We start from the raw sequence: 27,040 nt of genomic DNA on the forward strand, positions 1-27,040 counted from the left end.
AAATTTTTTTTTGATAAAGTTGTGCAGGAACAAATTGATAGCGATAAAGTGCAATGAAAAATGTATTGTCAAGAATTATTGACGTGTTCAAAATTCTTTGGAAAAATAATTTAGCATTTAGGGGAACAAATGGAAAGATCTATCAAGAAAGTAACGGTAATTTTTAAAGCCTAATTGAAATGAATAATAAATTTGATCCAGTTATGCAAGAACATATTTGAAGAATAAGCACGACGAAATTTATTGTCATTACCTTGGACATAATATACAAAGTGAATTATTAAACTTATTTGGCAAGTGAAGTCAAGAATAAAATTATTAAAGAGATTGGAGAAACAAAATACTTCTCAAAATATTAGGGCCTCTCTTTAAGGTTTGGCTTTAGGTCCCCACTCTTGTTGAGTCGGCCCTGGGGCTGAATAGCGACTTTATACTCCTTGAAGTGAAGAATCAAAAGTCAGATGACTCCTTAATTAAATCAATGTAGCAATACTAATTTTACAGAAAAAATTATGTAACACTTTAATTATATATAGTAACATTTTCAAATAACAAACCCAAATTGAGTAAAATATAAAATTATAGTTGCAAATATAGAAAAAAACATAAAAAATTGATATTATTTTCGTAAAGCAGAAAATCCTATTTTCGCAAGACTAAGAAGCAAAAATTAGAAGGAGAGAATGTAGACGTTATAGAATTAAATATGAAATGTAATAGATACTGTATATATTGCGGTGGGTCCTTTAGATAGGTTATAATAAAGAAACTATATATTAAAAATAATAATTAAACATCTTTGTTCAAATAAAATAGCCACATTCACGTGGCTTGATCATGGACTACTTTCTTTATTTTTACCATCATTTACTTTGTAGGCTTGTAGCTAGGTACCCACCCCTACTCCCCTCTTAATTCTCATGTGGTAAGGGTCCGTTATGTTGTCCAAATTAATTAATACTCTTTAAAGTATTTCATATACTACTATCATATATATTATTTATTTCCACTTGTTCATTTTATGTTTTAACTGTATAAATCAGAAAATTTAAATTGGAAGATAATTTGTTTCGCGTCAAAAATGACTTTATTCTTGGAGCTCAAAATTGAGAAATCTAGAACTTTCACATATAGCAAATGTAAACATCATATAACAAACATAAAAATCATATTTGTATGTTATAGCTATAGTTTGCATAATTGCACTCCATAGCAAACTTGTTTGCTATGGCTATTAACATGTATATTTCACTATACATATACAAAAAGAAACAATTGTATAATCTGTTTCGGTATACATATACAAAAGAATCAATTGTATAGTATGTGTTTGTATAAAGCGAGAAAAGAGAGAAGGACAAAAGGAAACTGGGCAGGGGAAGATCTGTATTTGTATAATCACAAGTGTATAGAATGAAAATATATGTATTTGTATTTGTATATACAATTTTCTCTCGCTTTATACAAACCAAACGCAATGTATACATTTGTGTTTGTATAAAGTGAGAGAGGCAAGTGAGAGTGGCGAGTGAGATCGGGGAGAGGGGAACAAAAATATATGTATTTATACAATTTTCTCTCGCTTTATACAAAACACAAATACATTTTATACCTTTGTGTTTGTATAAAAGCGAGAGAGGTGAGGGAGAGACTGACGAGAGTGGCGAGCGAGAAACCTAGGGCTCAGGTGAATGACAACAATTTGCAATGGATTATAATTAAATCAAGCTATGATTATAACATTTAATTTGAATTAATAATTTGTTATTATATACAATTTTCCCTTTAAATTATAATAATATTTACTATTAAAAATTGTTTGGAGAATAACGATCAAATTGGGTAGACAGGATCAATATAGTGGCCCAAATACATGCACTCGGGGACGTTGGATTTTGTCTCAAATTCAAAGAACCGACGGACACAATCAATCATGTTCGTCAACTTGTTCGAAGCAAACTCATATATTATTTATGACTTTAGACAATTTTACCGCTCAATCCACATACGTTTTTTTATTAAATATTTTCATCATTTTAATTTATACTCTTCAACTACAATTTCACATTTCAAAAATCAACAAAGTTCCTTGATATTGTAAACAAATAATAAAAAACCGAGAGATTACGTCGTTTACTTTTTTTTTTATATAAAAAAATAGTGAACATCCGTTAGTTTTCTATTAATTTTATAAATTTTTTTAAAAAAACGAAAGATAGGTGATTTTCCCTTGATTTTGTCAATCGATCATGTTCGCCGATTTTCTATCCCTTGCATTATTTTTAGTAGTGTGACCAGATTAATAATTAATCAATATATAGTATGTTTATATGCCCTACCATATACAGAGGCAAAGCGAGAATTTAGAGTTTGGAATTCTAAATTTCGTTAATAACCGTCAATCAACTTTATCAGAGGTTCACAAATTAATATATATAAATATTTAATTAATTTTTTAGTACAAATATAAAGTTTATGAAAAAACTATTGGGTTCGTTCGAACCCATGAATCCTTACCTAGATCCAACCTCATAAGCTATGAAAAAAGAATGCAAGACATAAGATACTTACATTTCTACAATTAGTATTAATAATTATTAACATTATTTTGTATGTAAAGTGATGGACATACTTTCTAAATATAAACAAGCTAGAGAAAGCAAAGTCATTTTCATCATACTCTAAATTGCCAACCGTATTTGTACCTTTCTTGCTTTTTCCGTAGCATTTAATTTAAATAGAGATTCCATCACTACCAACTTTTGTTGCTAATCATCACATAAAAATAAGCAAAAATAAAAAGAATATAAAGAAGCCATGTGGTGAAGCTTCTTTTTAGCAAATGGATAAAAAGCTCATGTTTAAATTAAAGCCTCAAAATCATTTTTATTTCTTTCATTTCAAATTTTAATTTTGACATAAAGTGAAGACATTGTCTTTACTTAAAACTTTAACTAGAGGCATATTTTACTATTCTAATCTTACTATTGACATTTTAAAAATCTAAAATTGACTATTATTACTGTATCATGCAATTATTTAATACTACGGATAATATGGAAAAAAAATGATAAAACTTTTTTAATTTGTTAAAAATAAACCAGTAAAATAAGATATTTATTTTTAAAGAATATAAAATTGCCATAAAGTAACTATGGCCATAATGAGTAAATTAGACCTTTACATTACATGAAGTGGTGGCAATCGTTTCGGAGGTGAAATTGGGACAGTATAATCTAATGCTCCATCTGTTTTAACTTATGTGTTACTTTTCATTTTTCGAGGGTCAAATAATTTAAGTTTGATCAGAAATTTATTCATGAAATCTTTAAAAATTTTGAAATAAAATTTATATATTTATAAACTACGTAAAAAATATTATATGTCACAAACTCATAATAATTGACAATTCAAAATAATTAAGATATATAAAAAATCTATGATAAAAAATAAACTCACTTAAATCTCAAAAACCAAAAGTATCATATGAATATGAATTGAGATGGAGAGAATACTTTAAAAAAAAGATAGGATTGAGAAGGGACCACACATTTTCACAAATTTAGTTCATAACATAGAAAAACGAAAAAGGGTAAAGGATAATATTATTGGAGATAACAAAAGCATCATCACACAAATCCGCAAGCAAAGGTTACTGTTTAAAAGAGAGATGATGACATAGCAAATAGCCAAATACCCCTTTTTTGCCTTTTGGGGACTGAGAGCGACAAACATAGAGTGGCGCACGCACGGCACGATCAAAGGCTCAATGCCCAAAAGACCCGCGCATGTAACGCCTACTTTTCATTAGGATTGCCAAAATCGCCACAACTTTTATCCTCCGGGCTAGTCAGAGACAGAGACGAAGTCAGAATTTTATACGTTCTCAATTATTAGAAAAATTGTATAGTAATTTTATATGTTATTAATATTTTATTTGATTTTTTAAAAATTTGTGTATTAATAATGCTTATATAGTTAGATACTAAGATATGCATAATTAATATATAAAAATTATGATATTAGTAATGCAATGAATTTTAATATATGTATTAGCATGATTAGAAACATATCTGCCTCTCAAAATCATTTCTACATTTTTCTATTGTATTTGTGGAAGGCGTTCTTGTATTATATATGTTTTTTAGAAATTATGAAATATATCTTATTTTTAATACACCAAATTAAATAATGCATGAAAAACAATCTCAGCACAACAAATGATAACATAACTAATATCATTATCAATAATGTAAGCATTATTAATACACGTTATTCGATATTATTCTTATACATCCTATGACTCATTAATTCTTTATTTAGTAGAATTTACATCCTAATTCCTACGTATAACTACTACACAACAAATCATGGTATAAGCGATGCAAGACTTATTAATACATGAGTAAGTGTGCCTAAGGAACAAACAACTACAATATACCAAATCAAACAATGGATAAGAAATATCTCATTGTAACTAATTTATATACCATATTCAATTTTTTTGTATTTCAATTTGTTTGACCTACTTTTGTTTTTAATTTGTTTTAAAAAAGACTGTCTCTTTTAATTTTTAGCAACTCTTTAACTTCAACTTTCTATGTGACATGTTTAACATCATGCGATTAAAAATAATTCAGTACATTTGACATATGTTTAATTTTAGAAAATAAAATTCAAAAGCCTTATTTATTTATTTTAAAAAAACAAATTTAAACGAAAGAGTACTCCAAAATCATCGCCAACACCTCTCCACCTATTATATACTTCCTGTTCATTTTTTATTTGTACATTATTTTAAAAAAAATATTTGTTTTACTTATCATTTATAATATGTTTAGAAAAATTAATTTCATGATATACTCTTAACATTAATTACTTATTCTCTAAATCATTTTTTTCAATATATAACAGTCTCTCCGTTCCTATTTAGTTATCACCATTTTAGATTTGACGTCTCTTAACAAAACTAGATAAATTTACCATTATACCCTTACTTAGTGTTATCTTGAACTCAAATTTTTAATAAATGAATATAAATTAATTTATTTTGATTAATTAAATTGACCAGTGAGCATGAATTAATCATTTAATTTTTTTATGTTGATCAAATTTATATTTTTAAGACTAATAAATCTCAATGGTAAAATAAAAAAATAATATCATTTATATATTGATTTTGTGTAATCACAAATATTAAAGAACATTTACTTTTAATAAGAACAACACATAAAAAAATGGAGAGAGTAAAACAACGAAGTAGTAAGTACTATTTTTATACGCTCTACCAAACTATCCCGTTAACACCTCTCCGCCTTATTAAAATATAGTTGTGACATATACTGAGTTGTAAGGTGAAGAGAGAGAGAGAGAAACACAAGTTGCCACAACCCTCCGCTTTGATACTTGGCCCCCCTCTATAGCATCGAAAACCCCACAAATCTCAACAGCCCTTTCTCTCTCTCACTTTCTACCTGTAACTGCTCAAGTTCCACAGACAAAAAGAGAGTGATGAGTAATAACTGGGAAGAATGGAAAACGAGTATTAATACTAGTAATATAGTATACTCACTCCATTTCATTTGAGTAATGAAAGTATAGTGAGATCCAGCTCTCTCTCGTGATCTCTTCTTATATCTATACCCCTATTTTCCGCCTTTAACGCCTCGGTTACTCCATCCTCCTTGCTAGTATTCTACTCTTTTTTTTTTCTCCTTTTCACAAAACCCAATTTCATATTTCTCTCTCTTTCTTCTTCTTCGCCATATTCGAATTGAGCTTTTGTTTCAGATGGATCTGAAGACTAGCATTTGTGTTTGCTTGTTTGGTTTTCAGATGTAAATCTGTCTTTAATGCTCAAAAAGACTGACCCCTTCTGTTTAATTTTTCCAGTTTTGGGGTTGAGTAGTGTGTAATATTAGTCCTCTGTTTCTACTCTGTTTTGCTGGTCTGGAAGTGATGAGTGCTTAGTTCTTGACATTAATCTCAATTTTGTGTATTTCTTCTTAGTGGGTATTTTGCTAGGTTGAAAATTTGAGAATGTTGACTTGTATAGCATGTTCGAAGCAGCTGAATACTGGATCTCTGCGTGAACCAGAGGAAGATGAAACGGCTGCAACACCCAGCACAAAGCAAGCCATTAAAGCCCTTACTGCTCAGGTGTTTTTTTTTTCAATGAAAAAATGAACTTAAAAAAAAAGCTGTTGAAGTTGTTTAGTTCAAAAGCATGTTTATTTAGCTGTTATTTTGATGTTTTTTTTTTCAGATCAAGGATATGGCAGTTAAAGCTTCAGGAGCGTATAAGAACTGTAAGCCATGTTCAGGGGGTTCAAATCATAACCAGAACCCTAACTATGCTGATTCTGAAACTGGGTCTGTGTCTGAAAGATTTCATTACTCGTATAAAAGGACCGGGAGTTCAAATTCGACACCAAGGGTGTGGGGTAAGGAAATGAAAGAGAGATTGAAAGTTCTGTCCAGTGGTGAAAGTACGCCGGTATCAGTAAGTGGCCGGAGCGAATCCGTTGTCGGTATGGAAGAAGATGATGAGGAGTCTAAAGAATGGGTTGCTCAGGTGGAACCTGGTGTTCTAATCACGTTTGTTTCTCTACCTGAGGGTGGTAACGATCTGAAACGAATTCGATTCAGGTATTCTTTTTCTCTGCTTTGATCTGTTCTTTGAAAGTTCTTGTTTGTTTGCGAGTAATTAGTATTGCTGTTTCAATTTTTCCTGTTTTTTTTTTTGTGTGGCGCCGAATGACCTTTTGATGAGTCGTTTTCTGGAATGTGATTTTTAATTGTACAGTAGACTTGTAGTTGGATATATCTGCACTGTGCTGCACTATGCCAGAAATTATGGAGTGGACCAAAAGTGGGTCTTTTACCAAGGCTTAAAATACTGTCTTGCTGACTTAACAAATTGAATCTCTCCAAAGTACAAAAGAAGCATATACAATATTCAAGCATGAGTGTTTTTCTGCCTACGTCAAATGGAAGATTTCATTAAGATCATCCGTTAGTATTAGATTTGAGAGCAAGTAACTGGTGAACAATCATGTGGAGCGAACAACCAGTCCGCTCTAAGCGGTTATTTGTACAAGTCTTTAATAATTTGTTATGTAAGAGGAGACACCTAGTTACCTGCCTAGATGTATATGATATTGGCAAGACTGAAACTATCCAATTATGTTACGCTGAAATACGTCAATCAATAACATCATATACCAAAATCATCACTCTTCTGACCCTATTAATTAACATGAAAGCTGAATGTCAAAGTTCGAGAACAAGTATACACAAATGATTTGACTTGATTTATTTATGAATAAAGCAATATATATTTATCAAGACTGGAAAGAGATGTTGATTTCTAGTCAAAATATATTTATCACAACTTGTCACAACGAATGTCTTTTGGGGTTATTTTTGTAATTAGAGGGGCTAACAAGGGTAGATCGATAAATTCTCATTTATTTGCATCCAGAATATCCTTTCAAATTTTAAACTACTAAACCAACTCCTAAACCACTACCCAATTTTCCTAAACATTGCCCATGGAATACAACCTAAGAAATAACCCTGCTCAAGAAATAACCATGTTAAATCCAAACGATTGTCTTCCATTCTTTATCCACCTCAATATTTTGTCCACTATATTTCTTCCAATCTTTTTGTCTTCCATTGTTGTGTTCTTTTATTGTTCATCATTTTCAACATTCTGCTATTTTCTGTCTCTCAATCTCTTTTGTCAATAAATTTCATCTCATGGGCAACTATGTCTATATTGTTTTTAAGGGAAAAAATAAGGTATATACTTTTAACTTGGTAAGAATATGCAAGAAGTGGAAGAATGACCAAGGGCCTACTCCAAAAAAATCAGGCTTAATACATGATGCAATACGATACAACAAAATTTTAAACTAACATAACAAAATAAAGAACATTCAATTTACATTTCAAAAATCGTCCAAATAATTTTTCAAAAACTTCAGCCAAAAAAATTGCTAATTACGAAATGATTTCTTCGGATAATTTCACTCTATCTATTCGAAGATTCCAATCTACATCATCATACTTGTCATATTTTCGGTACAAGCTTCTACCAACTCCAATGGTCATTCTTGCCAAGTTGAGTATATACTTGTTTTGTCTTCTTCAAAACAACATAAACATACTTGTCCATGAAATTCATGAATGAAAGAGAGAGAAAATAGCCGGATGTTAAAAATGAAAAAGAAACAACAATGGAAGACAAAGATTGGAAGAAATAGAGTGGATAAAGAATGGAAGACAACCGTTTGGTAATTGATAGGGTTATTCTTGGCTAATGTGTTGGATAGTTGAGTAGTGGTTTAAAATTTAGAGGGCATTCTGAGTGCAAAAAAATGTGAATTTACCGATTCACATACTTGGTTTTTCTTCTTAAAAACAACATAAACATATTTGTCCATGAAATTCATGAATGAAAGAGAGAAAATAGCCGGATGTTGAAATTGAAAAAGAGACAACAATGGAAGACAAAGATTGGAAGAAATAGAGTGGATAAAGAATGGAAGACTACCATTTGGTATTTGACAGGGTTATTCTTGGCTAATGTGTTGGATAGTCGGGTAGTGGTTTAAAATTTAGAGGGCATTTTGAGTGCAAAAAAATGTGAATTTACCGATTCTCCCTTGTCAGACCCTCTAATTATGAAAATAACTCCAAAAAGCACTAGTTGTGACAAGTATAATATTCACTAGAAATTAACATCTCTTTCCAGTCTTTATGGATATATCCTACTTCATTTATAGGTAAATCAAGCCTAATCATTCATGTTTACTTGTCCTCGAGCTTTGAGATTCGGCTTAACTGGCAGTGTTAGAGGGAGTGACGATTTTGGTATATGATGTTATGATTGGCCTATTTAAGCGTAACATAATTGGATAGTTCCAATCTTGCCAATATTATCTACATCTAGTTTAGGAAGGTTTCTTGTTCTACCGACAGGTAGTTGGGTATCCCCTCTTACATATCAAATTATTGAAGACTTGTGCAAATAACCGGGTAGAATGGACTGGTTGTTTGTTCTACATGGCTGAGCAATTGCTTTCAAATCTAATACTAACTGATGATCTTTAATGAAATCTTCTATCTGACGTAGGTAGAAAAACACCCATGGACATTTTTTCTGCTGTCTCATTTCTATCATGCACGTGTGTTTACTGTTTAATGCTACTGTGAATTAAAATTGAACTAGTGGTTCTTGTGATAACATGTGACCTTTTTTTTGTTTTTTTATCTTCTTAATTATATGCTTAAGTTATCATTGCCCTTAGAGAATTTCAGCTAAGACCCGTGCCTAATTAATTATGAGCATGAGTTTTCTTATTGTTGGTCATTTTAGTTCATTAGTAAGTGAACTTTTAAATTTCTTTAGAAAAGTAAATACTTCTTCCGTTTCAATTTGTTTTACCTACTTCCCCTTTTTAATCAATTTCAAGAAGAACTCTTTCCCTATTTAGTAACTTTTTAGTTTCATCGTTTTCACATGACATGTTTAAAACCAAAAGATTAAAGAACATTTTAGTACATTTGACATATCTTTAATTTAAGACCACAAGTTTCAAAAATCTTCTTTGTTTTCTGAAACTCTGTGCCAAGTCAAAGTAGGCCAAACAAATTGAAATGAACGGAGTAACGTATAAAGAATTAATTCATTTCTGTTTGGAAATATATGGATTCATGGCTTTATCAGGTCGTAACATTAGCAGAAACATTTTTGTTTTTAATCTCATTTTGGCGACCAATTTTGTTACTACCTAAAACTATAATGCAAAAAGTACAACTTCTTTTTTTCCTTTCTAGTTTGCAGTTCAATTCTTGAGTATGTCGGTGTGGGCTTCCACCTTCCCTTCATAGCATGCTTCTATTTCTACCTGTAACTATACAAAGTTGACTAATTAGCTTCTGCTTATTGCATGAGCTGCAACTGAAAATTGTGTTTTAACAAAATTGATTGTGATGAATTAAAAGCATTGTGACCTCCTGTCCCAGCACTATTTTGCTAACTCTGCTATTGCTTCAATATTAGAGTCCTTACTACTCTGAAATGCTGTAATCACTAATTGCCAGTCAAGTCCTGAGTTTTGGAATCTTCAATTGGAAGATCAGCTCAGCATGAGATTTCTTTGGTTCAGAATGAAACTTGATTGAAGTTGCAGACCTCATTGGTTGTCTTTGTTGAGCTGTCAACTCCCTTATGTCACTACTTTTACTGACGACTGTTATTAACTGAAAGAGGATAGCAGTGATGTAACACTTTGCCTTTTTTATCTGAACTGCAATAGTTGCAGCTTTCTCATGAGCATATTTTGTATGCATGGGTGACTGATCTTTAGGATTGAATGCATCTTCCACCTTCCCCACAGGCCATAATTGGTAAACTGGTTGAGAGTTCTAAAATGTTACTGATATTTTTGTCAGCCGTGAGCTATTTAACAAGTGGCAAGCTCAACATTGGTGGGCTGAGAATTATGACAAGGTCATGGAATTATACAATGTCCGCAGGTTCAATCGACAAGCAGTACCATTGCCAATCCCTCCGAGGTCTGAAGATGAGGTGAGCCTTGTGGGTTAGTAGCAAAATGTTGCAACCAATCCTATTAAATTGCTTGGAGCAGCACTCTTGCCTTCTTGCTCTTTTGTATTGCAAGTACATGTATTCATGTATGTTTCTTATTCATTATATGTACTATTTTGTTTCAGAACTTGAAGCTTGATTACGCTGAGAGTAGTCCGGTAACACCTCCACTAACCAAAGAGCGTCTCCCTAGCCACATTCATCGTTCAACAGGGGTGGATCACTTGTCATCAGGCTCTCTTGAAAGAGATCCATCACAATCTCATCATTATTATGATGCAGGTGGTCTCACTTCGACCCCTAAACTCTCCAACATCAGTGCGACAAAAAGTGAGACACCATCAATGGATGCTTCTGCACGGACTAGCTCTTCAAGGGAGGCTGATCGCTCAGGAGAGCTGTCTGTTAGCAATGCCAGTGATGTTGAGACTGAATGGGTTGAAGAAGATGAGCCTGGAGTCTATATCACGATTCGAGCGTTGCCTGGTGGTACTCGAGAGCTTAGAAGAGTCAGGTTCAGGTTAGTAATTCTTTTATGCGTTTATCAGCTCCTATTTTAAAACTCGACAATATCAGAAGAACTAAATCTGTCCATCTTGCCTTTTGCTGGCTTCTAAAACTTTTATCTTGATTTCTTCAGCGCCACCCTCTACTCCTATGTGCATGAGTTCTTCTCTAGTGAATGGCAGTGAGGATAGAGGGTTATGAATTTTTAGTGCCATCCCATCAACTGAGTCATTTTATTTTATCTAATACAAGAGTGAAGTTTGTGTGTCATTCTTGTTCCCTGATTCACAAGGGCAATTTGTCCGTCTACTAAAAAATGTTTGATGGTTGAAATACTGTGGGATTTACTTTCATACTAGTACTAGTATATCTAAGGTTGACATCCATCTATATATTTAAATGGGGATGTTTTCTTGTGCTTTCCATGCTTTAAATTGTGAGTCATTCCTAAGGTTGATTACTGCTCCAATGATTGTGAAAACGAATCTTCTCCTTATTTTTAATCATGATCCATTAGCAAATTGAGTATCCTTAATGAAACAAAGCTCAGCAACAAAATCTTGTATATAGTTGTGTCTCACGATTGAAAGATTAAGCAATAAGCTCTTTTCTGACGCGGAATGATGATTTTTTTTTATGCAGTCGTGAAAGATTTGGAGAAATGCATGCCAGGTTGTGGTGGGAAGAGAACAGAGCCAGGATCCAAGAACAGTACTTGTGATTTAGGACATAATTTGGAGTTCTTTAAATCAATATTCATCCATAATTAGTATCTTAATGCTTCTGTACTTGGCATCAATCCGGGCCACTCATTGTTTTCTTTTTCTTAAACTAGTTGCTTAGGCTTTTTTTTTTTCTGGGTGGAAAGGCTTAGAGGCCTTTTTAATGTTGTACTGACTGTTAATGAAGAAATATAGACAAATACTACAAATCATATGAAATGTAGCTCATGTTAATGTATATGTAGCTATTCTGCCATGATTTTCGAATATGTTTATATCTTACTTCTTAGATTAGTGTTCAGTTCATTTTTTAGTTTACAACCTTAATATGTTGTTGGTTTGCGTAAAATAATTTCATTAAAACACTTGCGTGAATAAAATAGAGCGAATGCTACCAAGGCTGCTCCGCTCTTATTAAGAGATATCAGATTTGATCTTTGAGTAACGAGAAAATCATGTTGAGAGCACCACACATAGAATGAGCCTTGTTGTGTGCAATTCAAAATTAATTGGTGATCCAATGCAGAATCAAACATTGGATGAAAACTCGGAAAAAATGAATTTTCTTTAAAATAGAAAAATAAATTTCTTAAAAATCAGATGAATCACTTCTCTTGTGAAAATATGACGAATAAGTTTCATTAATGACATTTCATATTTATTGTATTCTCCCAACTTTCCAAAACACTTCATTTTCACCCCACAAATAGGAGAAAATGACATAAATAGTCCCAATGCATGGATTAGTAATGCAGGGATTAGTAGTGCATGAATTATTTTTTGTCAAGTGTTTGGTTCACTACTTTTCACTTAATTTTGTGTTTGATTTAAAACTCTACAAAAAACTTCTTTCCTATTATACCCTTGTGTTATTATGAGTGTTTATTTCATGTAATTGGGTTAGGGTAGATAACCGCCGGACCGGACAATTTTTTTTTAGGAATTTCTATTCCATTTAATTAGTTAAGGTGTGATGTATCACTAAGAAGATCATTGATGGCACGGGTGTACTTCTAATTTTTTGTTGGTCAAGTATATCTTAAACTTAACATAGATTTAAGACTACTTAAATTGTTCAATACCAAAAGTTTTTTTTTAAAAACAAAAACAAATAGTCAAGTGGGTAATCGACAAATAGCACCATATTCCATAATATTTGTGTAGATTATATATAAATATTTTTTATAAATAATTTTTGGTTACAAATACAAAAATAAATATAAAATATTCGTTGAAAAACATTCTTCAAGAAAATATTTCCAATTATATTGAGCATATCGATATTAAGCTATTTTTGAAAAAATGCTGGATTTTCTTTTCTGCAGAACTTTTAAAGTTCTTATCAAAGCTTTTTCAACGAAACACAACTACAAAGACTCTCCACAAAAAAGATCCTGTCGGCAATTGATTGAGAAATCAACAACCTGTTGATTTGAATCAGGATTTTCTCTGTCTCTGTTGTCTGGTCAAGCTTGTTGCAGGCACTGCCCAGTTCAATTTGCAATTTCAACTTCTGGATTTCGGTAATGTCTTCTTACTTTCACTTCAGCACTTGTATGATTCCTCAGAAGTGTACAGTAATAAATTAAAATTTGAATTTCTAAAAACTCTTCGCATATTCATTAGCGGAGATGCGGAGATGTTGGATGTAGTAGTCACGAGATAGAGATAGGCCGAAAAGGTATTAGAGAAAGTGATTAGACAAGACATGGTGCAGCTTTTGACCTTAGATAAGAGCCGCCTATTAGGGTAGAAGATTATTAGCAAGTGAAGAATTGTGCTTTCGAGGGTTCAAGCTTATTGGTATTCTTGTAGTTGTAGTTTTTGATATGTATATTCATTTTGTTTATTGTGTTTTGGCTACTGCACTATTTTGTTGTTGTTCATATTCTTTTCTTGTAGGCTTTGCACTGTTTTTCTTATTAGTTGTTATGTTTTTTGTCACTGTTTTCTTCTTCTTTATACCTGAAATTGCTGCAAGTGAGCCAAGAGTCAATCGGAAACAACCTCTCTACCTCCACGAGGGAGTGGTAAGGCCTGCATACACTCTATCCTCCCCAGGCGTCACTTGTGGGATTTCACTTGGTATGTTGTTTTTGTTGTTGTTGTTCTTCTTCTTCTCATATTCACTTCTGACGATTTAAGGCCCTGTTTGGATAGAAGATGCCTTTTTTTGTTTTAAAGAAAAAATACATTCCATATTCGTTTTCATATGACAATATTTGGTTAGGAATGGAGTAGTTCAACATGTTTATTTGACTTTAGATTATATTAGCGGGAATAAAAGAACGCTCTAACGTGATTGTTGAGAAGTTGTTTAATAGAGAAAACATCACATCAGAATTTACAACAACAACAACATACCTAGTGTAATATCCCACAAGTAGGGTCTGGGGAGGGTAGGATGTACGCATACATTACCCCTACCTTTGTGAGGTAGGGAGGTTGTTTTTGATAGAGACCCTCGGCTCAAAAGGAATGTTATCAAAGCAGGAATCACATCAAAATTTGAAATCTCAAAAGTTCACTGGATTTAGCTGTATTGAAATAGAACAGAACATTTTGCAATGTCCCCAAATAGGACTTGTGTCATATGAATTGCAACTGACAGTAACCAATTATGTAACAAATTTTTGTTTTAGGCACACCATGATGGCAGGATTGACGCAGTCTTCTCTGTGTCATCGAGGGAATTTCCATGGACAGTCTTTTCAGGGATGTAGGCAATGGGAAACTGGGAATAATGGGATCTCTTAATTTCTTTTCTGGAGAGCTTTTAAAGTTCTTATCAAAGCTTTTTCAACAAAATACAACTACATAGACTCTTTGAAAAGATTTTCTCTGTCGGCAATTGATTGAGAAAAGCTTGAATCAATAACTCTTTGATTTGAATCAGGAATTCAACTTGATCAGCATAATAGGACAAACTGTCAAGCTGCCTCTGTTGTCTGGATAGGCTTGTTGCAGGCACTGCCCAGTTTAATTTGCAATTCCAACTTTTGGATTTCGGTAACGAATACTTACCTTCACTTCAGCACTCGTATGATTCCTATGTACAGTAACAAATTAAAATTTGAATTTCTAAAGTCTCTTCTCATATTCGTCAGCGGAGATGCGGAGGGGTTGGATGTAGTAGTCACGAAGGAGAGGTAGAGCTAGAGGTAGGCCGAAAAAAGTATTAAGGAAAAGTGATTAGACACGACATGATGCAGCTTCTGACCTTAGATAAGAGGGAGAGGGAATGGAGACCGCCTATTAGGGTAGAAGATTATTAGCTAGTGAACTGTTGTGCTTTCGATGGTTCAAGCTTATTGGTATTCTTATAGTTGTAGTTTTTGATATGCATATTCATTTGCTTATTGTGTTCCGCCTACTGCACTATTTTGTTGTTGTTCATGTTCTTTTTTTGTAGGATTCTTATTAGTTGTTATGTTTTTCGTCACTGTTTTCTTCTTTATACCTGAAATTGCTGCACTTGAGCCATGAGTCAACCGGAAACAACCTCTCTACCTCCACGAGGTAATGGTAAAGCCTACATACACTCTACACTCTACCCTCCCCAGACGTCACTTGTGGGATTTCACTTGGTATGTTGTTGTGTTTGTTGTTGTTCTTCTTCTCATATTCACTTCTGACTATCTAAGGCACTGTTTGGATAGAAAATGCTTTTTTTTTTTGTTTTAAAGAAAAAATACATTCCATATTTGTGTTCATATGACAATATTTGGTTAGGAATGGAGTAGTTCAACATGATAATTTGACTTTAGATTATATTAGTGGCAATAGAAGAAAGCTCTAACGTGATTGTTGAAAAGTTAGTTTAATAGAGAAAAAATCACATCAGAATTTACAACAACAACATACCCAGTGTAATATCCCACAAGTAGGGTCTGGGGAGGGTAGAATGTACGCATACATTACCCCTACCTTTGTGGGGTAGGGAGGCTGTTTTCGATAGAGACCCTTGGCTAAAAAGGAATGTTATCAAAGCAGGAATCACATCAAAATTTGAAATCTCAAAAGTCCAGTGGATTAAGCTATATTGAAATAGAACGGAACATTTTGCAATGTCCCCAAATAGGAATTTTGTCATATAAATTGCAACTGAGACAGTAATTGATTATGTAACAATTTTTTGTTTTAGGCACGCCATGATGGCAGGATTGATGCAGTCTTCTCAGTTTCATCGAGGGAATTTCCATGGACAGTCTTTTCAGGGATGCAGGCAATGGGAAACTGGGAATAATGGGATCTCACAATTTGAGCTCTCAACTGAGAGTGCATCGGGCCCTTGCATATGCCCAACAAAGGATGAACAAAGGTCAACTAAGGAAGAAGTTGTCTCAGCAAATTCCCTCATCATCAGTCAGGTGACAAATTTTAATATCTCCAGCTTTATATGTAATTGACTAAAAAATCTGACTGTCATTTTTTCTACTGATTTTTTCACCACACCGTGGCCGGCATAGATATGACTTCCTTAGGCTATTTAGTGTATTTGTTTTCATATTTGAGGTGAGGTAGCACCCTCCAAAGACGTTGTCATAGCTTTGTTTTACAACTTAATCAGGTCATGAATTTAATTAGTGGTTAAAGCCATCAAACGGAAGAAAATCCATTGATGTTTTGTTCCTTTGGGAATTTCCTATCACATGAGGTATTTTTCGTTGAGAAGAGTCCTGTACGAACTGAACTAGATTATTGCAGGTATATGTCTTAAAATCAGCTTGAAATTCCTTCAATCATTGGCTTCCTCCTTTCAACTCGGGATGCCTAGTGCTACCTTTTTTTTTTTTTGGATAAAGGTAAAGTTGTATTCTTCAGCATTAAGGGTATGTTGGCAACCTCCAAAAAATTACAAGCTATTTCCATAATTATATAGATCCTAGGAAATCTACCAATTGTTCTACTTCTTCTATACACATAAAAACATGTTAATGCAATTTTCTTTAACCTTCGGAATAGTGTTAGTAATATTCTAATGCACCTGAGATTTCTCTCTCCAAATAGCCCACCAGACGCAAATAGGTACCCTAATGCTACCTGTTATTTAGTGCTACAGGCTAATTGCCATAAAATCTCCTATTAGGTCTTCTTCTGTTGCAGGAGGTCAAGCATTTTTCTATGGCACCCATTTACTTTGCTACTTTAGTAGATCTACTAAAGGGAAAAAACCGTTCTTACTGTAATTTTATTTTCTTTCTTCTTGATTCAATGATTAACAATTTGAAACTAGGCCTGACTCTGTCTTAAAGATAATTGGTTAAGATTCAATTGAAGTTAGCTATTCCAAGGTATATGGCACAAGTGCCTCCTAATGGATGTAAAGCTTTCTGGTAGGGGCACAAAGCTTCATAAAGTGGTTCTTAAAAAACTATTCTCACTGTAATTTTATTGTCTTTCCTGTAGATTCAATGATTAACTATTTGAAACTAGGTTCGATTCTTTTTAAAGATCATTGACTAAGATTTGATAGAAGTTAGCTATTCCAAGAGATATGACGCGAGTGCCTCTTAACGGATGTGAAGCTTTTTGGTAGGGGCAAGAAGCTTCATAAAGCGGTTCTTAAATAACCGTTCTCACTGTAATTTTATTATCTTTCTTGTTGATTCAATGATAACAATTTGAAACTAGGTCTTACTCTCCTTAAAAATCATTGATTAAGATTTGATAGAAGTTAGCTATTCCAAAAGATATGACGCGAGTGCCTCCTAATGGATGTGAAGCTTTCTGGTAGGGACAAGATGCTTTATAAGTGGTTCCTGCTGGATGAGATGAGTAGAAGTCTTGATTTCGTTTCTATAAAATAATAACATGAGTTTGCGCCCTCTTGCCCTATCCTAGGTGGACAGGTTTACTTGGAACCTAGATTGTCAGGACTAGCAAGTTTCCCAGTGAATTATTGAGGTGTGCCAAGCAGACCTGAACCATAAAAAGGAAGTTAGAGAACTCTGTTTGGTGCTTGAAGTTAAAGAACTTGAAGCAGTTATTCATTTGCATGTTCGATTATCTTGTAGATGATTAGAATCATCACCATCAATAAGAAGAAGAAGCTAGAGAATTATTTTTGGTGTTTAAAGTTAAAAAACTTGCAGCACGAAAATGCTTCATTAATTGGACTTATCTTTTATCATTTCATGTTCAACTATTTTGGGATCAATAAAGATGATGGAAAAGTATACCTCTTACACAATCAAATATTAAATACGATTAGAAATCAAGTGTTATTACGTGTTCCTTCGGAGGCATTTCCCAGATGTCAAACAATCATCTCAGAACTGGTACAGACAAGGGGAATCCGAAGAATAAAGTGCAATTACATGTCCTAATATCTTAGGCCCCATTTTTTGCATTAAGATTAAGACATTTGAATCTGAATGCGCATTAGAGTGATTAAGGTTGTTTGTTTTTTAACATCTGTATACGCATAATTTAGTTATTTTAAAATATAATTAATATACAATTCAAATAAAAAAGTTATTAAATATTAGAAAAAATATATAAAATAAAATCATTAGTTGATAAAAAATGAAACATTTATGTTCGCTAGTAATGGTGTAACTGGTTTGCAGTGGTGGTGATGATGGTGATGGTTGTTACTAGTGGCTAGTAATGGTGGTGGTGATAGTTATGATGGTGAAGGTGGCTGGTGTTGTAGTGGTTGGTGCGATGGTGGTGGTGATGATGATTGTGATAGTAGAGTTGGTTGATGTTAGTAGTTGGTGGTGTTGGTGGTAGCGGAAGAATGTGTGGTGGTTGATGATGGTGTTAGTGTTGGTGGTAGTTGGCGGAGGTGTTAGTTGTAATTGTGGAGGTGGTTGGTAGTAGGAATTGTCCAGAGTGGTGGTAGTGACCAATAGTGGTAGTTTCAATAGATATTAATTATAATGATGGAGGTGGTAGGTGTGGTAGCGACTTACAATAGTGGTTGACAGTGGTAGTTGATGACAAAGGTGGTTGATGGTTGGCGACGGTGGGTGTGGTTGACCGTGGTGATGGTGATGGTAGAGGTGGGCGGTTGTCGACAAAGTGGTAGTGAATAATATTACACTTTGTTCAAGGTTTTAATGATTTAGACCAATTCCGAACAAATAAATGTTTAAATCTTAATGTAAACAAATGCATTTAATGGCCTAAGGTTTGAACCATTCAAATTTAGACCTCCATTAAGTGCAAACAAATGAGCTCTTAGACTTACTTTGCATGTGCTGATTATCCTTGGAAAATAAATATGCCTGAGAACTATAAAGGAAAAATTACTGCCCAATACCTTTGGGCCATCTAGTTTACAAAATATGTATACAATGTATATGTAGTGTATACTTAATACTAAATATTGTACATACCTATAGTGTATATTTTGGTCATGTATGGTAAATTAGATGGCCAAATAGTATATATTGGTAACTATCCCAACTGTAAATCCCCTTTTAATAAAAAATAGATCAACTGAAGGACATTGCAATTGTTGCATTTAGGTCCATATGTATACCTTTGAGTTTTCTTGTTAAATCTCAACCCTTAGTGTCATGTAAGCTATACATTGAAATATAGCTCTAGAACAAAAATGTTTGTGTGTGATTGTGATTAAAGTTATGTCTGCATGGTTTTGTATATGTGTTGAAACTGAGAGTCATTTAAAGCTGTCTTTATTATGTGATTATCTTCACTTGTTCAATTTTGCTTTCTCCTCTTGGGCAGGTTGCGTATAAACTTGTTGAATTTAATGTCTAAGCGGTAGTCAATGTCGCGTTCTCTATTCCGTTTTATAGTAATTTGGTTTTTTCTGCTCACTTTAGTGTTGTAACTTACTACAGAAGGACATCATGTGTGAAACCTAGGTTTGCCTTTGAACCAAAATGGGAAATAAAATTAAGATTCTGAATACTTCGTCACAACTTAAGTGGTTGAAGCAAATGCCTACCATTTCTTCTCCGAATTTCCCCTCTTACCGTCTTCAACAGCAGAGGCAGCATCGAATGCTTATACAGAAATAATTAGCTTCACTTCAACACTTGCTTCAAAAATCAATGCTTTTAAACCCAGAAGAGTTATCGCAAACTGCACAGCCGCCACAACAGCAATTGGGGCATCCCCAGATGCATCAGAATCAGCAGCTCCAACAGCAACAACAACAACCTCAGCAGGTTTTGCATCAGCAGCAATCTTCTCCAGCAATGGATTTCCCTAGTGACCACAATTCTCTGAGTTTGACTGGATCAGAACCAGATGCCACTGGATCTGGGACAACAACTCCTGGGAGTAGTTCAAGCCTGGGGACTGAAGCAAGCAATCAGTTTCTTGGGAAGAGAAAGATTCAGGATTTAGTTTCACAGGTTTTCCCTTCACCTTGTTAATCTCCAAAGCTTTCTATTTTCCTTGGTGGTTACTCAAGCCAATCGTTGGAATCAATTTTTTTTTTTTTAATTTTCACAATCAATTAAAATTGGTGCACAAAATATGTGAAAAGGCTGTTTTCGATAGACCCTCGGCTCAAGGAAAAAAAATAGCATACTTGTAAAAACAGTTAAGTTCTATATATAGGTTTTGTGGTTATTAATACTGCAACTTTTTAACATCTTTCCACATATTATGATAATGTTTCAGGTGGATCCACAGGGAAAAGTTGATCCTGAAGTTGAACAGCTTCTTTTAGAGATCGCTGATGACTTTATTGATTCGGTGAGGCATAGAAATGATTTGTTCCTTGTTATCGCTAGCTTTTTTGTTAGGATTGGACCAGGAGGTTGGGAGACTGCGGGTTTCATGTTTTGCATGCTGCCTTTCTCATTCTTTTCGGTTCAAGTTCTAAGATTGTTAGCTTTAAAAACTGTGGTTGAATACATTGACATAGCCAGTAAAGAGGATTTTTTCTTGAAGGGTCATCATATGCTGATTCTGGATTCTTCCTTTCACACTTACCCCTCACTCAAATTTAAACTAACAATTTTAAAAATAATAATAAAAGACCCCCCTCTTTTCCCATTTTTGAGTTGTAATGCCAAAAAAAATATCAAAGGCATGACAAGGAACCTTTTTTAAGAAGAGTTTCCTTTTGAAATACTTTCTGGAGAAACATTGATTGTTTGTCATTTTCTTTGCTAAGTTTCATGTTCCATTCCTCTTTATAGGTTACTACTTTTGCTTGCAATTTGGCAAAGCATCGGAAATCTTCGACTCTGGAGTCCAAAGATATATTGTTACATTTAGGTTTGTGCCAGCAACTGCAAAATATGCAAACTTGCTTACTGTGTTTTGTTTTTTCAGAAAAAAACAAGCTATTTATCAATTTTTTAGAATGTAAGATAAGTCATTTCATACTTTATCAAAGATGATAAAATTATAGAAATTAATGGTCCTAGTTGTTGTGTATATTTTCATAATAAGATCGTTTTAATTGCTTTCTGTTAATGAATGTGTTTTTTACATAATTATATGGAGAGATCCTCTGCATTTAGCTTGTACACAGGTTTCTATCTGGAATGTAATTAGAGTCACAAAATTTGGCACCTTACTCCTATTGACACAAACTGGGACCAAACTTTGTTTTCATTTCTGTACGGTGTTCCATCAGTCTCCACAGTTTAATGTCTTCAGCTCTTTGAGCTTTTAAGCTACTTATGTGCACAGCCAACTAGTAGAATTTGTATTCCACCACCTTATAATGTATGCTTCAAGAGTTGCTGGCGAATATATGATGAAAACAGTTTGAATAGCTAAGCTTTCTCTTTAGTCGTCAGGAGTGGCTCTGAAGTTAGGTGTGACCTGAGTCCTGACTTAGTTAAAAAGTTGAGTATCTGTATTGTCCTAGTTGCATCTGAGAGAGTGACACTGTCATTGTATGCAGTATATATAATGGTTTACCTTTTCGTGAATAGATTTACTTCCTCAGTTGTTTAGAACATGTACAACGCAACTCTATCTTGTTCCAACACATCAACTCCTGGTAAAATTTTGGTAGGCTGTTCTTTCTGCTTTGCCTAATGCAGTTGATTTGCTATTTTTGACGGAAAGGCTGCTCATGATCTCATCAATGCAGTAATTCCTGGGAATGCTTACATTTGGTCTATCATTGCTTAAGATGTTTTATAACATAATTTGATTTAGAAAGAACAAAAAATGTGGTATTGGTCTAAGTTAACTATGATGTTTTTTACAGAGAAAGATTGGAATTTGACTGTTCCAGGTTTTTCAAGTGAGGATAAGAAACACCATCCTGAACATGTAAGCTCTTCTTCCTCTCTTAACTTTCATGGGTGGTATACTGGTCTATTGTTATATCTGCAAATAATTGAGGAGTTCTTTGAGTTATGATGAATAGTTAATTATGATCCATGGCCTCTGAATACTGAAAGTACTCGATAACATATTTCTTGAAAAAGGAAAAGAAAGGTTCAATACTCAGCTTTTTGCCCAGGTCTTGTTTATTGTAAATTTTAGTTTCTGATTACAGTGCACTCGTCGCGTTATAAGTCTTCTTGATCTCTTTCTGGTCAATGATTGTAGTAACTTTAAGCTGAGTGGAAATTCAGGCTGTTATAATTAATGACAATATGTTTCTAAACTTTGTGCAGTCCGGTGATCTCTGCAAAGAGCGTTTGGAAATGGTGAGTTGGGAGTCCTTTCGTGATAATACTACCTGCATTTATTTTAGGTGTATAACTCATGGTCTTGGTGCTTGACTCAGATACCTGCCATGATGGAGGCTTCACCACAAGCTGAAACAAGTACAAGCAGCAGCGCTAAGGAGACCGTCAGTCCAGGGCTGGGTGACCAGGTTGGTTCGACTGACATAATTGGACCACCAAGTTCAGAGGAATTGGCTTCACCATCTAATGGTGAAATATAGTTCAACTATAACAAGATGTGATGTCCCCTGGAGATTGGTATACCCCTTGCTTTACTGTAATAAAACCTTGTTCAACTATAGTTTGCTTGTCGACTGAAGAACGTAAACATAAGTTTGTTGTGAATTTTCATGACCTCAACATAAACATAAGTCTGCTGTGAATTTTCATGACCTTTTGTTGGTTATGGTTGCTGCCCCTCTTTGGTATGTTATGTTAAGTTTTCCTTATTATTTTCTATGTCCTCTTTACTTCTGTATTGTTCTGTTAGCTGCTCTCGAAACAACCTCTCCACCTACTAGTGGTAGTGGTAAGGTCTGTGTATACTCTATCCTCCCCAGATCCCGTTTTTGGGACTATAGTGGTTTTTTTTGTTGTTGTGTTATTGCGTGATTGTTCTCCCATTTTACCATTTTTGTCATTCCTTTTGCCACCTCCTCAAATCATATGGCTAAGCTCCTGTTTGGCCATAAGTTTTTCACTTTCTTTTTCAAAAACATTTTGAATACATTGTTTGGTCATAAAAAGTTGACCAACTTTTGAGCAGTTTTTGAAAATGAATTTTTCAAGTTTCAAAAAGTAGTTTAAAATAGTTTTTCAAGCTTTTGAAGTCTTCGACTCGCAAAACTTCAACATAAAATGCATATCCAAACACAATTTCACTTCCAAAAATCATTTTTCATCTCATCTTGAAAACCCACCATATTTATGCATTACAAGAACATTTAAGGAGCCTCATTTAGGGCTTAGCTTCCACCTTAATCCTTATGCTTGTGACTGGGCCGATCTATCAAGCCCAGACTTATCCGGCCTAGCCCTTTCTCGCCACTTTATCGGGTCTGTGTTGGGCCAATCCTTTACTGGGTTTACTAAGAGTCTGTTTGAATTAACTTAAAAGTTAGTCAAATATGCTCTTTAGTTATTTTTAGCTTTTAATAATGTTCGATAAATTTAAAAATAACTTTCAATGAGGTGTGTGTATATATATATATTATATATAGGATGGGCATTTAATATTGGAGTCCCATTTGCAAGCCATGTTCACTTCATGGCTTTACATTTCTTTGGATATAGACTATATAATATAATACCATTAGTATATGATTTTTTTTCCAAGTCTTAATATTTGCTTGTCAGTAAGATGGTCGGGCGTCCTCGTAAAGACAATTTTTCTTCTTATAAAATATAATCCCATAAAAAGAAAACAAATGAGAAAAATACATTTTCTTCTTTCAACCGACAAACTAAATTATATTACATGAAGATTCAATGTTACAAAAAATTTAACCTGTTATCATTCACAATAAACATTCCAAACTTTGAGTTGCCTTTTTCTTTTTTGAAGCTCTTTGAAGAATACACTAGACTTGAAATATCATTAAAAATTATGGTGGAATTATTATAATCTCTTCACTTTTAATTGATTTCGAACCTTACGTACATAAAAAAAAAAAATCATGTTAGGAAATATTTAGTCCTCTAATAGATCTTATGCAACACGTATTTAAATTAATCTTAATAACGAAAAATCAAATAAAAAATAAAAAATAAAAATAGAACTTGAATATCATAGTGTATAGGATATTTGTGACTTTTAACCTAATGCATAAAACAACCATTCAAATAGATTTTACTCCCTTGTTTGGTTAAGTTATCTCTAACTAATACTCACTTTATCCCAATTAATAACTCTTTTTTTTACTATCAGTCTAAAAAAATATATTCTATATTTAGTAATAATTTAATTTTGAAATGTTCATTTTAATCCTAATGAAATGATTTATAGTTACGCTATCATCTATAACTTATTTTAGACCACAAATTTCTACAAATATTTTTTAATTAAAATTCATGTCAAATTAAACTATCTCAATTAAGATGAAGAAGTTTATCTTTTACATTATTGATTTATAAAACTTAAGTGAGTACCAAAAATCAAATCCAAAAACACAAACATGTAAATGAGTCTTACTTCTTCTTCTTTTCTTTCGGATGGTTTTTTACTCGATGTTTGCTATTCATATTAAAATCTGATAGGATTAAAAGTGATAACCTCGTTCAATAGGAAATTTTTGTGTTTTTTTCTAGCTTTAGCAAGATTTCTTACTTTATTATTGCGTTATCAATTATAAAAGCGATGCTTCTAACTAAATTATTAGCTCAAATCCGAGACTTCCGATAATGGGTCCAAAATGTGAAATGATGTTGCATTTTTATTTTTGGTCATGGAATTAATTTACCAAATTAGACCCACCATTAAACCGTTCCATTTCTCTCTCTATCAGCCACTTCTCTCTCTTACCTTCTTCGTCCCCATTTCTGTTTCCTCCATTTCTCAGAAACAGGGGTGAAACCCAATTTATGACCCGATTTCAACTCCCATATCCGACCCGTTTCCCTGCATAATCACTCGGACACCAATACATGATGCCCTAGTTCTTGGGGGCATCATCATCTTCAACAATTCCTCTTTAATACTTTCGAATTTCTGGAAGACATCAACATTTTGGGATCGTTACATTTGCGCCCCATTTAGTTGATTCCTCAAGATCAGAGAGACAATTGGTGGGTGCCATTTATTTTGCAAATTGATGAACCCTAGCTTGTTATGCCTAATTGTTAAATGTGGTGAAGATTTTGCTTAATTGGGGGAAAAACCCAGATGTCAGGAGGATTTGGGGAGTTGATTTGGATGAAAGGGGTTCAAATGAAGGTAAATAGGTATTGAAGATTCATATAGTTGACACCAAATTAGCTTTGAATTGAGGTTTAGTGATTGATTTGCCCATGTATGGATCCGTCATTGTTGATCTTAACTTTTTTGGGTGTTTGCTTTTGCTTCCTTGCTCTTGCCGTGCAATCTCAGCAAAATGTGAGTCCTCCTCCTCCTCCTCCGCCGTCTAAGGAATCTCCACCTCCACCTCCACCTCCACCTCCTCCGCCGCCGCCTCCACCACCATCACCGCGGCCTCCTCCGCCATCCCAGCAAAAACACCATTCTCCACCACCAACAAAATCTGTTCATTCTGCTCCGGAAATGACTACCTCGGAGAGTAAACACTCTAATCATGATAAAAAACACCATAACTCTTATGAGAAATCGCATCAACTAGCAAAGAAAAAGAAGCCAAATTTGGGGAAGAAACTGGGGTTAGTGTTTGTGGGTGTTGCTGGGATGTTGCAGGTGTGTGTGGTGGCGTTCTTGCTAATAAAGAGAAGACAATTGTTGAAGGCTGGTAGTAGATTTTGAATGATCATTTGAATATGGATGTATATTAGTTAGTCTAATTAATTCAGATTTTTATGAGAGCGCGAATGGCAATGAACACGCAATTGACGAATTAGAAGCATTGGGTTCATCTGAAATGTAGATTTCTGCATTTGCATTGGTGGCTACTGTAAATTTGGTAATTCTTGATCAATATTCATATTTATCTTCAGCTGTTCCTGTTAATATTACGTTTTTCGTTTATTATGAATGAGTATCAATGTATCATGTATTACTGGTGTGAATGATTTATGATTTTTATGTGTTCCATAATTTCGAAATCTATTTTCTTTGTAATTGTGCTGCTGCTTTAAGTGAGCGTTTATTCAATGGGTGGATCGACAAAATTGAACATTCCGGTAGTCTGAAGCTGCCAACAGCTTTTGTCAAAAGCTATGTATGATGAGTCCCTTTTTGCTGGAATATTCAGCATATGTTTGTTTTTAGGGTTGGTCTGCTCTTTAGCTGAAATATACTGTCCTGCTGGAAAGCTTTATCCTTTTCGGTGATAGTGAATTCTAAAGAATGTACTTTTGCAGTGCATGTTGAGAAATACAGATGAACGTGCAGACTTAGAATGCTTTGTTTGTAGTTGCTCGTATGTGTAAGAATGAGTTTGAAGTGCTCGATTAAGATCATCTGTAGGTCTCGATCAAGCATAACAATTCAATTAAGACATAGAAAAAGATTAGTAGTGAAAATTCATGGTGCTATGTGAATTTTCACTCTCTTTTGCATTTAAATGATCTTACCATTTTTACTAGTTTAGAAGAAACTAACTAATTCAAGTAACGGTTAATGTAGATGAAGGGAACCTTTTTCCTTAAATTATTAAATATGATGTGGTGTTTGGACCTAGTTGCACGTATCTTGACTAATCCACTGGACATTCCAAAGAATGGGGACTAAATAGATATTCAGACTTCAATTGAATGCAAAACTACTTCTTGATGATGGGAGTTGCTTGGTTTGTAGTAGAATTAACTTGCTATTTGTTCGCGGCTGCTAAAAAGTGATTTGAAGTTCTGTCTAACAGCAAAAATACCTTAGTTACTGCTTGTGCTTCCTTGTTGTG

The 27,040-nt window shown here is 33.8% G+C and overlaps 3 protein-coding genes across 4 annotated transcripts; all 3 read left to right on the top strand.

Annotated features, from left to right (window-relative positions):
• Positions 1–5,375: 5,375 nt before the first annotated feature.
• LOC102593511 (protein Brevis radix-like 2) lies at positions 5,376–12,084 on the top strand. Its single transcript, XM_006357339.2, has 5 exons — positions 5,376–6,159; positions 6,266–6,648; positions 10,465–10,600; positions 10,747–11,141; positions 11,771–12,084. The coding sequence occupies exons 1-5, from the start codon at positions 6,040–6,042 to the stop codon at positions 11,847–11,849; spliced, it is 1,113 nt and encodes a 370-aa protein (XP_006357401.1). The 5' UTR covers positions 5,376–6,039; the 3' UTR covers positions 11,850–12,084.
• Positions 12,085–13,116: 1,032 nt separating this feature from the next.
• On the top strand, positions 13,117–22,930 carry LOC102593833 (transcription initiation factor TFIID subunit 12b-like). Of its 2 annotated transcripts, XM_015313419.1 has the most exons (9): positions 13,117–13,935; positions 14,493–14,859; positions 15,995–16,220; positions 19,650–20,186; positions 20,458–20,532; positions 20,982–21,060; positions 22,010–22,074; positions 22,425–22,457; positions 22,538–22,930. In XM_015313419.1, exons 4-9 carry the CDS (start codon positions 19,881–19,883, stop codon positions 22,697–22,699), a joined length of 720 nt encoding a protein of 239 aa, XP_015168905.1. In that variant the 5' UTR covers positions 13,117–13,935; positions 14,493–14,859; positions 15,995–16,220; positions 19,650–19,880; the 3' UTR covers positions 22,700–22,930. The 2 variants fall into 2 exon arrangements, with proteins under 2 accessions (XP_015168905.1, XP_015168904.1); XM_015313418.1 differs by lacking the exons at positions 13,117–13,935; positions 14,493–14,859; positions 15,995–16,220 and having other exon boundaries at positions 18,333–20,186.
• Positions 22,931–24,913: 1,983 nt separating this feature from the next.
• Positions 24,914–26,103, top strand: LOC102594697 (uncharacterized proline-rich protein-like). Its single transcript, XM_015313428.1, has one exon. It carries the CDS (start codon positions 25,489–25,491, stop codon positions 25,945–25,947), a length of 459 nt encoding a protein of 152 aa, XP_015168914.1. The 5' UTR covers positions 24,914–25,488; the 3' UTR covers positions 25,948–26,103.
• Positions 26,104–27,040: the final 937 nt, after the last annotated feature.

The sequence above is a fragment of the Solanum tuberosum genome, unplaced genomic scaffold (assembly GCF_000226075.1).
Source record: "Solanum tuberosum cultivar DM 1-3 516 R44 unplaced genomic scaffold, SolTub_3.0 scf00246, whole genome shotgun sequence".
Lineage (NCBI taxonomy): Eukaryota > Viridiplantae > Streptophyta > Magnoliopsida > Solanales > Solanaceae > Solanum > Solanum tuberosum.